The sequence below is a fragment of the Thamnophis sirtalis genome, unplaced genomic scaffold (genome assembly GCF_051295495.1).
Source record: "Thamnophis sirtalis isolate CommonGarterSnake01/CBP01778 unplaced genomic scaffold, rThaSir2_p1.2 scaffold_15, whole genome shotgun sequence".
In the NCBI taxonomy this organism is placed as follows: Eukaryota; Metazoa; Chordata; class Lepidosauria; order Squamata; family Natricidae; genus Thamnophis; species Thamnophis sirtalis.
This window is the reverse complement of record NW_028261395.1, coordinates 38317181-38331831: the sequence shown is the minus strand read 5'-3', so window position 1 is coordinate 38331831 and position 14651 is coordinate 38317181. Positions and strand designations below refer to the sequence as shown.

Genomic DNA, 14651 nt, shown 5'->3' with positions numbered 1-14651 from the left:
GACAGAGACACAGAGAGAGAGAGACAGAGAGAGAGAGAGAGAGACAGAGACAGAGACAGAGATGATAAAATAATAAAATTCCAAAAGAAAAGAGAATGAAGAATCAATCTGCATTATTGCGGATAAATAAATCCGTTAATCTACCTGCTCTTAATAGAATGCAACCCCAATTTAATTTGTTTTAAATGAGTTAAAAGAAGATATTCAGTGTTTCTTTTAACCGACTTCCAAATCTTAGAGGGATTTCCTTCTTCAGGACTTCCCTTAATAAGTGATTTCCCGATATATTTTCAAGTCAAGAATGACACTCCAAACATGCTCAGAGGAATTTTATCTGCCCGCCTGCACCCTGATAATCCTCAGTACAAAAGTGTTCCTGCTTTATTTTACTCTATAAGTGTCACGTTGGCTCAGGGGCTAAGACGCTGAGCTTGTCGATCAGAAAGGTCAGCAGTTCGGGGATTCGAATCCCTAGCGCCGCGTAACGAAGTGAGCTTCCATTAACTTGTCCCAGCTTTTGCCAACCTAGCAGTTCAAAAGAACGTAAAAAATGCAAGTAGAAAAAATAGGGACCACCTTTGGTGGGAAGGTAACAGCGTTCCATGCTCCTTTGGCATTGAGTCATGCCAACCACATGACCACGGAGACGTCTTCGGACAGCGCTGGCTCTTCGGCTTTGAAACGGAGATGAGCACTGCCCCCTAGAGTCAGGAATGACTAGCACGTATGTGCGAGGGGAACCTTTACCTTTACCCTTTTAAACCATTTTTTATAGTTTATGGGAAAGCAGGCAATCATGCTGACCTGAAATTATCTGCTGTTCATTTCGCCTCTCTTCCCTAATCTATCCATGGTTAAACATCAGTATTCTTTATACTTTATTTTATTTTGAGTCCTCCCCCCCCCCAATGTTTTCTCTGAAATTAATCCATTTTTATAGAAGCAGAGGATTTTTCTTGTCAAATCCAAATGCTTTCTCTACAATTCCTTAACATTTTCAGATCTGATTTGTAATATCTATATAAAAATGGCTGTGCGTGTGTGTGTATCTTCCCGCATAACTCTGGAACGCCTCAAGCAATTTCAATCAAACTTGGTACCCAGATGACTTACTCTCTGGAGAAAAATACTGGGCGGGGGGGAGAGAGACACCCCTAACGCCCCTCAGGGTGTTTACGGTTTTTACGGTTTGTTAGGATTTGTATGCCGCCCACTCTCAAGAGACTCAGGGCGGCTTACAGATAAAAACGAGGAGGGGGACATATAAAAATTAAAAAGAACAGACATTAAAATTGCACAACATTCATATAGCTTAGAATGGGACTGGATAAATCAACAGCGCCAGGCCTGCTGGAACAGCCAAGTCTTAATCGCTTTGCGGAAGGCCGGAAGAGTAGTAAGGGTTCAGATCTCCACAGGGAGATCGTTCCATAGTGTGTGTTCTGTTAAGATACAGCCTGTTGTGGCTTAAAATGGCTTCTACTGTACTGCTGTAAAATGGCTTCTTCTGTACAGCGCAGTGGAGTTGCCATGTTAATGGCCTCCGGTAAGGGGGAAAAATCCAACATTAGAAATTACGTTTGATCCGGACATTTCCCCCCCCCCCTATCAATAAATACCCGGGCAACGCCGGGTTATCAACTAGTTTTTAAAAGACAATGAATAAAAGTTAATTTTTATGTTAGTTGGCTTGGTCTGGATTGGCGAAACCTCATTGGGCTTTTCAGAGTGTGCTAATCGTTAAAAGATTTCTGTTTTGACATTCTTGTTTTATTTTCCCGAATCAGCATAGCAAGCGGGATGTTTGACGTTGCTTTCGCCATCTTTGGGGAAACAGTTGATAGTGCAATATTTAATTACTTCCCTTCCTTGTTAGTCATCACTACAGAATATACGCATTTAGGGGCTTGTGAATTTCTCTTGTTTTAAATAAAAACTTCCAGCTGAATCTAAGAAGAAATCGATCGACTCTCAACTCAGGAAGGTATTCTAGCCCTACATCCTTGGAATTACGAGCACGGTTGAGCCCAGAATTTCAGTTGCTAACCGAGACAGTTGCTAAGTGAGTTTTGCTCTGTTTTTTACCACCTTCCATGCCGCGGTTGTTAAGTGAATCCCTGCAGTTCTTGAATGAGTGAACGCGGTTGTTAAGTGAAACTGTTTTTCCCCCATTGAGTTCGCTTGTCAGAAGGGGAATTCTGCGTGACCCCGGGACACTGCGACCGTCATAAATACGAGTCAGTTGCCAAGAGTTTGAATTTTGATCATGGGGATGCTTCAACGGTCGCAAGTGTGAAAAAAGGTCGTATAAGTCATTTTTTCCCCAGTGCTGTTGTCACTTCAAATGGTCACTAAATGAATCATTGTAAGTCAAGGACTGCCTGTACTTGGACAATTCAGGTAGTCCTCGACTTAGAACAGTCCATTTAGTGATCGAAGTTACAACAGCAGTGAAAAAAGAGACTTATGACCGTTTTTCATACTTACGACCGTGTCGCCACCTCCCATGATGATACGATTTGCATTCGGATGTTTGACAACGCAGTTATGACGGACACAGTGACCTTCTGACAAGCAAAGTCAATGGGGAAACCAGGTTCACTTAACAGCTGGGTTACTAACATCAATTGCAGTGATTCGCTTCGACCTTCCCACCAAAGGGGGTCCCTATTTTTCTACTTGCATTTTTTACGTGCTTTCGAACTGCTAGGTTGGCAGAAGATGGGACAAAGTCACGGGAGCTCACTCCGTTATGCGGCGCTCGGGATTCGAACCGCCGAACTGCCGACCTTTCTGATCGACAAACTCAGCGTCTTAGCCACTGAGCCACCATGTCCCTTAAGTTGAGGGCTACCTCTAATCTGAACTTTTTTCCTCTTAATTCCACGTTCTTTTTTTTTTTAATTTATCCTGTGCCACCGATGCCCGCTCTTCAGTTTCACCAACTTCTTCTTCCTGTTATTATTTCTTCTCTTCTTGAAGCTTCCTTGTGCTGTGGGGACCCCTTTTTCTCCCTCCGTTCCCCCCCTCCCCTCGGCTAAGAACTGACTGTCGTTTCTCCCTCTCTCAGATTCAGAGAGAAGCTTAATTTATGAAGATGTCCCTCACGCCAAGCTCACCTCACAAGAGCCTGAAGATTTAGGCTGGAGCTCCAGCGAATTCGAAAGCTACAGCGAAGACTCGGCCGACGAGAACAAAGCCAATGCGGCCCACGCCAAACCCAAAGTTTCCTTCCAGCCGAAGGTAATTGGGGGGAAGGGGGGTGATCAGAAGGGAAAGCAACTTGTTGTGGCCCGGCAGCGGCCAGTGGAGCTGGCGGCAAAGTCAGACAGTGAGGAGGTTGGGGAGGAGCATGGGCTAGTCCTAGAGGCTGGGCAAGTGTTCTAATCTAGGCTTCCTGAGACAGTAAAAAGCACACACTTAATCCCCAAAACCCTCTTTTTATTTCAAAGGCTGTGAATTATGTTCATTCACAGCCTGTAATGAGTCCCAAATAGTTTGTAAAGAGTCCGAGAGAAGTCTGCCAAAGTCTTTCGGGATAAGGCTGATAAGCACCCACCTTTATCTCCCTTGAAACGCTGCCAAACACCTACCGTATATTCTCTCTCTATCTCTCTCTATTTTTCTCTCTCTATCCCTCTACCTACCTACCTATCTACACTCTGTTTCCCTACCTACCTACTGTATTTCTCTCTCTCTCTCTCTCTATATATATATACCTTTATCTACCTACCTACCTACCTTACTACTCTCTCCCTACCTACCTACTGTATTTCTCTCTTTTTCTCTCCCTCTCTAGCCCTCTATCTACCTACCTACTTTTTTTAAAAATTTGCCTCTTCAAAACCTGGGTGCGTCTTATACTCTGAAAAATACGGTAATTGCCAATTAGCTTTGCAAGGCCAGAGTCAAAACGGAGCTTCAGAGTTTAAACCGACCAGAATGAATAAAGTTGCTTCCTGCAAAGGCTCAGGTGTCTTTGCTCCTCCTTTATGTCTTATGGGAGAGGCCAATCATCTCCAAGCCTTACTCCCAAGTTGCCCCTTTTGTTTTAACTGTTCTTGCCTTCTGGCAGCTCTATGCATGCAAGCACTGAGAACAGACTCCCCCCTGTTTCCCTTCCTCTTCCTCGCTGATGTCTGTCTCTGGAGGCTTCGGAAGCAGCACATAACTCCCAGATGGCCCTGGCCCCCTCTCTGGCTCCAACTCAGAGCCCTCATCCGAGCCTTTCCCAGACTCCAGGACTGGCTCATGTTCCTCTCCAACCTCCTCACTGTCCGACTCTGCTGTCAGCTCTGCAGACGGCTGGCAGACCACAACAGGAAGGCTATGATGATGGCTCTGTGTCGGAGGCAGAGACGGGACCAAGGCCGTCTGACAGTGATCAGGTGCCTTCAGAGCTAGAAAGCAGTGAGGCAGAGGAACAGCTGGAGCCTATTCCCAGTGTACGCATGCACAGAACCGCCAGAAGAAAAGAACAACTCAGAAATCAGGGTCGAGTAAATGGGAGTAAAGCCACAACGTGGAGTTGATTGGCCCCTCCCATAGGAAATAAAAGAAGAGCAAAAGGGGAGTGGGCTTTTGTAGGAAACAATTTGTTTGGTTGTTAGATTCGTTTCCAGAGTATGAAGATCTGTCCGTGAATCTCAGAGACTCTGTGCCCAGTCTTTCCTTGCACAGCACCTCATTTGAGATATATTTACATGGCAGCTTTCCAAGATAGATGAGGTCTGTGGTCATAAATACTCCTTTGAAAGACTGTTTGCCAGGCTTTTGCTATATGCGAAGGAGAGGAATTCACATTCGTTTAATAAAAGGAGTCTTTTCGGGACCAGGACTCTTCCTCGTGCTTTTTGGGGAAGCCTCGGTCAGAACACAACCCCTTTGCGGGATCTACAACTTATTGTACCCTTAGAGCAGAGTCCTCCAAACCATGGCAACTTTAAACACTTGTGGACTTCAACTCCCAGAATTCCCCAGCCACCCAGAGGAATTCTGTGGGTTGAAATTCCACCAGTCTTTAAAGTTGCCAGGAGTTGGATAGCTTTGTCTTGATGCCACCTTGAGTCTTTAACTAAAGAAGGACTTGGCAATCATCATCAGCCGAATGGAGCTAGCAGAGTGGCCGGATGCCCTTACTGTCACCATTGCAGAGTTTTGTTCAGCAGATATATTCTCACGGTATCCAGAGAGAGAGAAATATCTGCCTCTACCTAGGATCAAACTCACAGCCTCGGGTTTGTGAGTCGAGAGCTCCACCTTTAGGCCACACCGCCCCACTCTTAGAAAAGGACTTGCGATGCCCCCTCTGAAAGCGATTTTGATGATCCTAATGTCTCTCGGTTGGAGAATATCGAATACACCTCCAGATTCCAAGCTGAGGGGGCAGCAGGACGCTCGCAAAGGGGTCGTAGGGATGCCCTTAACCCCACTGCTTCTGCTGCTACCTGCCAGCCACACAGTGCTTTGCAATGTCTCCCTGCCGTTGCTGTGTTTCCGGCTTGCTCACCCCGATTTCTGTGCCTGTCTCTCTCTCTCTCTTCCTTTCCCCCAACGGCTTCTCTTTGCTGGCGTTCATTTTTGGGGGTGGCAGCTTTCTCCCGACCTTCACAGGCTAAAAGAGAGGTGCTCCAAGACTAAAAGGGAGATCCTGGCTTTGAAAGTCGGGGGCAGAGAGATGCTGAAGCAGAGATACGATTGTAAGGTACTGTCCTTTCTCTTCCCTGCGCCCTCTGTTTCTTTTCCCTGTCCTTTCCCCCGCGCTGTTTGGATTTGGGGTGTGTGTGTGTGCGTGCAAAAAAAACACCCCACTGCATTTTTCCGTTCCTGTCCTTGGTCTTTCAGAGCTTTGCTTGCTGCTTCGTCTGCTTGGCAAGAATTAATCTTCTTTTGAAAAACAAAACAAAACACAGAATATTTTTGTTTTTTTTTCGGGGTCCTGTCTGTCTGATTTAGAATTTTCTCCTTTGGGCTTCGAGAAAAGTCACCGAGTGAGGTTGAGGTTAGGGAGCAAGGAGAGGAGGTGCCCCCCCAAAATATTCAAAAAAGAGGTTTAATAAATAGGATCTCAACGATTGACAGGCTGAATTGGCACCCGAATGTGACCCCCAGGGAAGCCCTGACGGCCACACATGCGAGGACCAGTTAGGAAATGACTTTCTCAGCACCGTTGAAACTTTGCAAAGTAGCTAAACAGGACAGTCATTAACAGTGGTGGGATTCATTTTTTTTTTATACCGGTTCTGTGGGCGTGGCTTGGTGGGCATGGCAGAAGAAGGTTACTGCAAAATCCCCATTCCCTCCCGATCAGCTGAGACTCAGGAGGCAGAGAATAAATGGGGGGCGGGGCCAGCCAGAGGCGGTATTTACCGGTTCTCTGAACTACTCAAAATTTCCGCTACCGGTTCTCCAGAATTGGTCAGAACCTGCTGAATACCACCTCTGGTCATTAAGAGAGGACTATAGCTGTCTTCTATTTATAGTTTAGGAACTTCTATTTATAGTTTAGGACAGTGATGGCAAGTCTTTTTGGCACTGGGAGCCGAAAAGGAGGCACGCGGGCATGCATTCGCCTGGGCCGCAACCCAGAAGAGGAGCTGTTCAGGGGACATGCATATGCCGGAAAATGAACTTCCGGTTTCCACCAGCTTGTCTTCCGGTTACTGGCATTCCTGCGCGCATGACGGTCAGCTGGCCGGCCACATATTTACGGCGGAAAACGGAAGACCAGTTCTTCCACTTTCTGGCACTGCCGCAAACACAAAGGCCGGCTGCTCATCCTCTGCGCATACGCGCCTGAAACCCAGAAGAGGAAAGAGTGACCCCCACCCATGCCAGGCGACATAGTTCTTTGTGCCACTTCGGGCACGCGTGCCACAGCTTGGCCATCACAGGTTTAGGAAGTCTTCAGTCTCAGCATTGGGGGTTCCTTTGTTGACGACCGTCACGGTGTCTCACAGTCTCTTGATGTCTTGTTCAACAACTGCTTGTCGGTCAGGTGACATCTCGCTGAGTGACAGAATCGCTGGACCCAACAGCAGTCATTAAGGGAGGATTATGGGACGCGGTGGCTCAGGGGCTAAGACGCTGGGCTTGTCGATGAGAAAGGTCGGCAGTTCAGCGGTTCGAATCCCTAGCGCCGCATAACCGAGTGAGCTCCCGTGATTTTAATGGTGAAAAAAGACTAAGGTTCTACATTTAGGCAAGAAAAACAAAATGCACAGGTACAGCGTATATGGTACCTGGCTCTATAATAGTAACTGTGAGAGGGATCTTGGAGTCCTAGTGGACAACCGTTTAAATATGAGCCAGCAGTGTGCAGCAGCTGCCAAAAAAGCCAACCCAGTTCTAGGCTGCATCAACCGAGGGATAGAATCAAGATCACGTGAAGTGTTGATACCACTTTATAATCCCTTGGTAAGGCCACACTTGGAATGCGGCATTCAGTTTTGGTTGCTATGATGTAGAAAAGATGTTGAGACTGTAGAAAGAGTGCAGAGAAGAGCAATAAATAGGATTAGGGGACTGGAGACTAAAACATATGAAGAACGGTTACAGGAACTGGGTATGTCTAGTTGAATAGAAAGAAAGACTCGGGGAGACAAGATAGCAATATCTTAGGGGCTGCCACAAAGAAGAGGAGGTCAAACTATTCTCCAAATCACCTCAGGGTAGGATAAGAAGCAATGGGTGGAAACTAATCAAGGCGAGAAGTAACTTAGAACTGAGGAGAAATTTCCTGACAGTGAGAACAATTAACCAGTGGAACAACTTGCCTCCAGAAGTTGTGGATGCTCCAACACTGGAAATCTTTAAGAAGATGTTGGCTAGCCATTTGTCTGAAATGGTATAAGGTTTCCTGCCTAGGCAGGGGGTTGGACTAGAAGACCTCCAAGATCCCTTCCAACTCTGCTATTGTATTGTATTTGTCCCAGCTTCTGCCAACCTAGCAGTTTGAAAGCATTTAAAAATGCAAGTAGAAAAATAGGAACCACCTTTGGTGGGAAGGGAACACCATTCCGTGTGCCTTCGGTGTTGAATCATACCGGCCACATGACCACGGAGACGTCTTCGGACAGCGCTGGCTCTTGGGCTTTGAAACGGAGATGAGCACCGCCCCCTAGAGTCGGGAACAACTAGCGCATATGTGCGAGGGGAACTTTTACCTTTACCTAGCTTTTATTTTTCTAAATTGGAATAACAGTGAGAGGGATTTTCCTTGGCAGGAGGTCCAACAGCTCCGCTTCGTCTTCTGTAATTGTTTTTAAAACTGATTTTTCTGCAGATGACCCAATTCATGAAAGCAGCCAAAAGCGGCACCAAGGATGGTTTGGAAAAGACCAAAATTGCAGTCATGCGGACTTTCCTGCATAAGAAAGATATTCCAGGTAACTGGGTTTATTTGATGTTGTGCACACAGGTGACTTTAACAAGGGGGGGTGGGGAATCAGTTACCAGTATTTTTCATAGTATAAGACACACCGGAGTATAAGACGCACCAAGGTTTTGAAGAGGAAAATTTAAAAAAAAAAGTTTTTGCACTCTGCAAACCTCCCAAAAACAGCCTGGTTTTTTTTCAAAAAAGGGCCCGTTTCCCCCCAAAAAAGGGCATGAATAGCCATTAGGAGGCTTGTAGAATGCTCCTGGGGGGTGGAGGGGGGGGGCAAAGACAAGAAAAAAACAATCCCGTTTTTTGTCAAAAAAAAAGGCATGGATAGCCTTTAGGAAGCTTATAGAGTGCTGCTGGGGGCTGGGGGCTGGCAGGGGGGAAAAAACGCCCTGTTTTTCACTCATTTCTGCCCTTCCCAGCCCCCAGTAGCACTCTGAAAGCCTCCTAAAGGCTCTGCACAGCCATTTTGGTGAAGGGGGCGGGGTTTCGGGAGGCCAAAAATGCTGTATTCAGTGTATAAGACGCACCCAGATTCTCAGCCTCTTTTTTGAGGGAAAAAGGTGCGTCTTATACTCCGAAAAATATGGTAGTTCTCGGTAGTTCAACTGTTCATTTCATGACGGTTCAAAGTCACAACGCCACTGGAAAAAAGTGGCTGTTTTTCACACTTACGACCGTTGCCGCTTCCCCGTGGTCACGTGATCGAAAATCGCCTGCTTGGCGACTGACTCGTCTTTATGACTGTCGCTGTGTCACGCGATCCTTTTTTGTGACCTTCTGACCAGCAAAGTCAATGAGGGAAGCCCGACCCACTTAACAACCATGTTACTTCTTAACCACTGCAGTGATTCACTGAACAACTGTGGCAAGAATGGTCGTAAAATGGGGCAAAATTAATTTCACTGATGTCTCCCTCAGCAACAGAAATGTTGACTTAGTTATGATTGTAAGTTGAGGACTGCATGTACTTGGGACAAATACTTTATTACCTTTTTTTGGTATCGTTTAACAGCACCTTGAAAAGGTAGACAGCAAAGCTGTAGGAAACGTAAAATCCAGATTATGGGAAGCATTAAGGGTGAAGCTACTTAAAATGGCCCAATTGCATTGACGGATGGTCTGCCTTCTAAAAATTAGGATTTTGGATGGAATATCCCTGGGCTTCTTTTGTTTCGGGTTGCTTCAGAAAATTCCTCCGCTTCGTCATCAGACAAAAACCCAGTTTCTGTTTCCTCCATCACTTCCTTTATTCTAGCATTAGTGAAATTCCTGTGATTGATGGGAAAAAGAGGAGGGTGGAAACTTGAAACCGAAAATGTTTTTGGATTTTTCTCTGCCATTGGGTTGCTAATGGAGACTTTTGATGCCATAAAATCAGCTGTCTTAAAAAAAAAAAAAAAAAAAAAACAGAAGAGCATAGGTATTTGTGGTGGCTCAGTGGCTAAGCTGCTGAGCTTGGCGATCAGAAAGGTCGGCAGTTCGACGGTTCGAATCCCTAGCACCACATCGCAGAGTGAGCCTCCATTAACTTGTCCCAGCTTCTGCCAACCTAGCAGTTGGAAAGCACGTACAAAAATGCAAGTAGAAAAATAGGGACCCCCTTTGGTGGGAAGGTCACAGAGTTCCGTGTGCCTTTGGCGCTGAGTCATGCCGGCCACATGACCAGAGAGACGTCTTCTGACAACGCTGGCTCTTCGGCTTTGACACAGAGAATGAGCACCGTCCCCTAGAGTCGGAAATGACTAGCACATACATGTGCGAGGGGAACCTTTACCTTACAGGTATTCTGGCGGGCCCTCCAAGCTTGGCAACTTTTAAGAACTTGGTGGTTAGGGAATTCTGGGAGTTGAAGTCCCCAAGTTGCCATGGTTGGAGATGCCTGTCTTAAAAGATAAAAGAGAATTGGTAGGAAAGTGACTTGAGGGTATCCGTTTTCTGAATTTCTGGGCAAAATTTTGTAGAATTCATGTCCTTGTGCATTCAGTCAGCCAGTTCACAGGGTCAGCCAACTGCGGCTCTGGAGCCTCATGTGGCTCTTTCATCCCTCTGCTGCGGCTCCCTTTCGACGGTCAGCTCCAGAAATTGGTGGGGCTTTTGGTTAGGACAGGTAGAGGAAAAAGGACACCAGGCTAGGACAAGACGCTATGGTGGGGGGAACCGGCTTTCTGATGAGCTCCAGAATTGAACGGGGGGCTTCCGGTTAGGATCTTTGTGGCTCTTTGAGTGTTTAAGGTTGCCGACCCCCTGAGCCAGATGCAAAGACAGGGACAGGGAGTGAATTTTTATTTTTCTTTGTTGCCTGGAAAGCTGAGGAACTGAGACTCACCTTTGCAAAGTCGAAGTGAGTAGTCGGTTTGATGAATTGAGCATGGCCAGCGAGTGATCCTGGCTTGATTAAGAAACACAGAAAATCCCCCTCTAGTTTTAGCTTTGTTTGGAGAGACTGCAGGAAGTCAATTGGAAGTGACACTGTGGTATTATTTTCCCTCCTCCTATCTGTTTTACACTTTCTTTTTTGAGTTTAATAGCTACCTCCTTTCTTTATACTATTTCTGGGTATCTCTTTAGTTCCAATAGATATTTTCCTCAGAATAACTTCTGTTAATGATGTTTCTAATTCTGATAGAGACTGAGATGAGAGAAGACTTTTCCTTCCTTCCTTCCTTCCTTTCTTCCTTCCTTCCTTCCTTCCTTCCTTTCTCTTTTTCTCCTTTTTCTCCTTTTTCTCCTTTCTATCTTTCTTTCTCATTCTCTCTTTCTTTATTTCGCCTCTTCTCTTCCCTCCTCTTCCTTTCCCTTCCCTTCTCTTCCCCTCCTCTGCCTTTCCCTTCCCTTCTCTTCCCCTCCTCTGCCTTTCCCTTCCCTTCCCGTCCCTCCTCTTCCTTTCCCTTCTCTCCTCTTCCCTCCTCTTCCTTTCCCTTCTCTCCTCTTCCTTTCCCTTCTCTTCCCCTCCTCTGCCTTTTCCTTCCCTTCTCTTCTCTTCCCTCCTCTTCCTTTCCCTTCCCTTCTCTTCTTTTCCCTTCCCTTCTCTCCTCTTCCCTCCTCTTCCTTTCCCTTTTCTTCCCTCCTCTTCCTTTCCCGTCCCTTCTCCTCCCTCCTCTTCCTTTCTCTTCCGTTTCCTTCCCTTCTCTTTTCTCTTCCCTCTCCTCTCCTAACTTTCTTGGCATTTTCAAAAACTTTTAAACTCCCAGTCTCTTTGACAACATTATTTTCCATGCAAGTGAGCGAATCTTTCTCCCGGTACATTAAACCCAGACGGTGCCTGAATTTATTTATTTATTTTTTAAGTGTTTTGGGTTGTTGTTGTTTTTTTTAAATTGTGCTGTCCCTCTTTAAACATTTGCTGCGAACTAGGTTTGCTTCTGGAATGGAAGAAAGTTGCAAAGAATGAGGGTGTGAGCTGCTGCGGGACACAGCTTCAGCCTTTTCTCTTTCTTACACACACGCACACACACACACACACACACACACACACACACACACACACACACACACACACACACACAAACACACGGAGCGGGTGGGTCTCCTTCCATCAGCCCTCAAAAAGTTCATTCCCAGCATAAATTTCTTAGCCACTTCCTTGTTTTGGGGTGGCACCGTTGCAAAACTTTGCTAGAACGACTACAAAACTGCTTACCCAGGGGGAAAAAAACGTACTAAGAACCAGCTGAACTTAACATTCCCCCTTGAAGTTTCTTTTATCTGTTTGCACAGTTATATAAATGCAAGGCTTTTTTCGGGGTGGGGGTGGGGGGGAGGCTTTTCCTGAGCTAGAGAAAGCGCCCTCCCCCCCCCCCCACAACTCAGCTTTTCAGGGTTGGAAGCAAAAGCCGGATCCTGCCAAGATGCTTTCTCCAAGAGAACAAATGTGAATTCATGAGCGAAAGAATTAAGCTTGGTGGTCCTTCCTTCACTGTAGCTGCGGATGGAGAGCCGAGCAGAGGGGTCTCGGGACCGGAAAGGAAGCGATCTCTCTCCTGGGCCGGGGAGATTGCCATGGCCCGTAGCTTCTCTGCAGAGAGAGGTACAGATCCAACTGGATTCCCTCCCCCCCAAAAAAAAGGATTCACAGCATGGCCTGGTGTGCAGTGTGGCTAACTTCAATTGACTTTTAGGTCAGCAGTCACCACCGACTGGTGGCCTGCGAGAAAATTTTGGTGGTCCACAGAAAAATTATTTGCATTTTTTATATTGCACTAAATCAGGGGGTCCTCAAACTACGGCCCCTGGGACGGATGCGTGCAATGAACGCTTGCGTTGCTGCAGAGAGTCTCCCCCTTCAGGGTCTTTTTGTGGGGGGCAGAAGGGGGCAGAAATTCCGACTTGGGGTCTGCTTCAGCCTCCTGGTGGGGGGCTTTGGACGAAGGCTGGAGGGAAGAGCCGCTGGTGGAGAAGAGCCGGAGGGGCCTCGTTCCAGTGGGACTGCATCATGGCCTGGAACTGGCTGACCATCTCAGCCCACTGAGCCTCCAGGCACCGGTACCTGGCCTTGCACTCCCGCAGGTCTTCCCTCTGCTTGGAAAGCCTATGCTCCCAGTCCTCAGTGAGGTGCTTCTGCTGAGCCTCCTTCTCGGCCAGATCCTATTTGAACTGAGCTGTTTTGCCAACTCTTTCTCCTGGTGGCTGCTTAGCTCCAACAACTGCTTCCTGTTGGGGTCCTAAGGAGCCTGGGCGAGGAGGGGCTGGGTGGGGAGGGGCAAATAGAGGCCAGCGCGGTGCCCCTTAACATGAGTGACATCGAGTTGGTCACACCCACCCAGTCACATGGCCACCTAGCCATGCCCACCCAGCCGGTCATTAGGCAGATCATATTAGTGGTCCACGGGATTTAAAACTATGAATTTAGTGGTCTCTGAAGTGTGAAAGGTATGTGACCGCTTCTAAGCAGCTGATGGGGAGGTTGGCATCTGACTGGCATCTCGGGGGGGGGGGAATCACCCTTTATGGAGAGCAGATTGTGTGAACCACTTTCTTTTTTAATGCAGTTGTGTCAACAAGGGGCATGGCTCACTGCTGGACGATCCTTTGCAAACAATTTAGATTAAGAAAAAAAGGGAGATTTGAAAAGGGGTTTTGGGGGGTGGGGGCAGCACGGAAAGGCTGAGCTTTTTCTGGAGGCGAAACAAATTAGTGTGAATTCCCTTTGTCCATCCTAAATCTATTATTCTTACTGGCCGCTGCGTCTGGATTGTGACTCTAACCTAGGGTAGACTATTAGAGAGTTAAGCAGAGACATCACCCTGCCAACAAAAGTACATCTAGTCAAGGCTCTGGTTTTCCCAGTGGCAATGGATGGCTATGAAAGGTGGACCATAAGGAAGGCTTGAGCGCCAAAGAATGGAGACCTTTGAACTCTTGTGCTGGAGAAGAAGACTCCTGCACTGAGTCCCTTGGACTGCAAGGCCATCCAACCGGTCAGTCCTAGAGGAGATCAACCCTGACTGCTCTTTAGAAGGTCAGATCCTGAAGAGGAAACACAAATCCTTTGGCCACCTGATGAGAAGGAAGAAAGACTCCCTGGAGAAGAGCCTCATGCTGGGAAAGATGGAGGGCAGAAGAAGAAGGGGACGGCAGAGAAGGAGGTGGCTGGATGGAGTCACCGCAGCAGTCGGAATGAGCTTCAATGGATTCCAGAGGATGGGAGAGGACAGGAAGGCCTGGAGGAATGTGGTCCATTGGGTCGCAATGGGTCGGACACAACTTTGCAACAACAACAAAAAGAAGGGGGGGAGTTCCCGCAGCATCTCTGCATTTATCCCCAGAATTTCTCATCTCGGCTTGGCTCCCCATTCGTTAACCATTTTTTCCCCCTCTTTGTCTTGTTTTAGAGTTTCCAATAGATTAACTTAACTCTCTCCCGGATTAATCTCTAAAGCAAACAGCAGGATTCTCCCGTATTTGTTTGCTTTCTAGGGGGGAAAAAAATAATGTTTTGATCTCATTTCTACTTACACCCCATTGTGTTTTTAAATTTTCCCAGTGGGATTGTTTGGGCACCTCTATCCCCAAGTCCCTGTTTGCAAATTGAACAAGATCTGAAAAGTTGGAACTTTTGTTTTTTTTCCTGGCTGTTGTTCGTATGAGCAGGGTTATTTGCGAGAGTGGTAAAGCCAGTGGTTTTTTTTTGTTTTTTTTGTTACATAATTAAAATTCGTTTGTAAACAGGGTTGTCCAGTTTTCCCCCTTTTAACATTTTCACCTAGGCATAATTCATTTTACATTATATTTCCGTTTCCAATTTCAGCTGTGTTATTTTTCT

The 14651-nt window shown here is 46.7% G+C and overlaps 1 protein-coding gene across 6 annotated transcripts in view; it reads left to right on the top strand.

Moving 5' to 3' along the window:
- The window catches only part of ARHGEF10L (Rho guanine nucleotide exchange factor 10 like), a 96904-nt gene that overhangs the window by 31747 nt on the left and 50506 nt on the right, over positions 1 to 14651 (top strand). For 3 of the 6 annotated variants that reach the window (XM_087702305.1, XM_087702303.1, XM_087702304.1), the window contains 3 exons: positions 3071 to 3243; positions 8285 to 8387; positions 12312 to 12416. In XM_087702305.1, the coding sequence (XP_087558431.1) occupies positions 3071 to 3243; positions 8285 to 8387; positions 12312 to 12416 (381 nt within the window). Of the gene's footprint in view, positions 1 to 3070; positions 3244 to 3476; positions 3480 to 5593; positions 5705 to 8284; positions 8388 to 12311; positions 12417 to 14651 lie in introns of all 6 variants that reach the window. The other 3 variants (XM_087702306.1, XM_087702307.1, XM_087702308.1) reach the window with 2 other exon arrangements.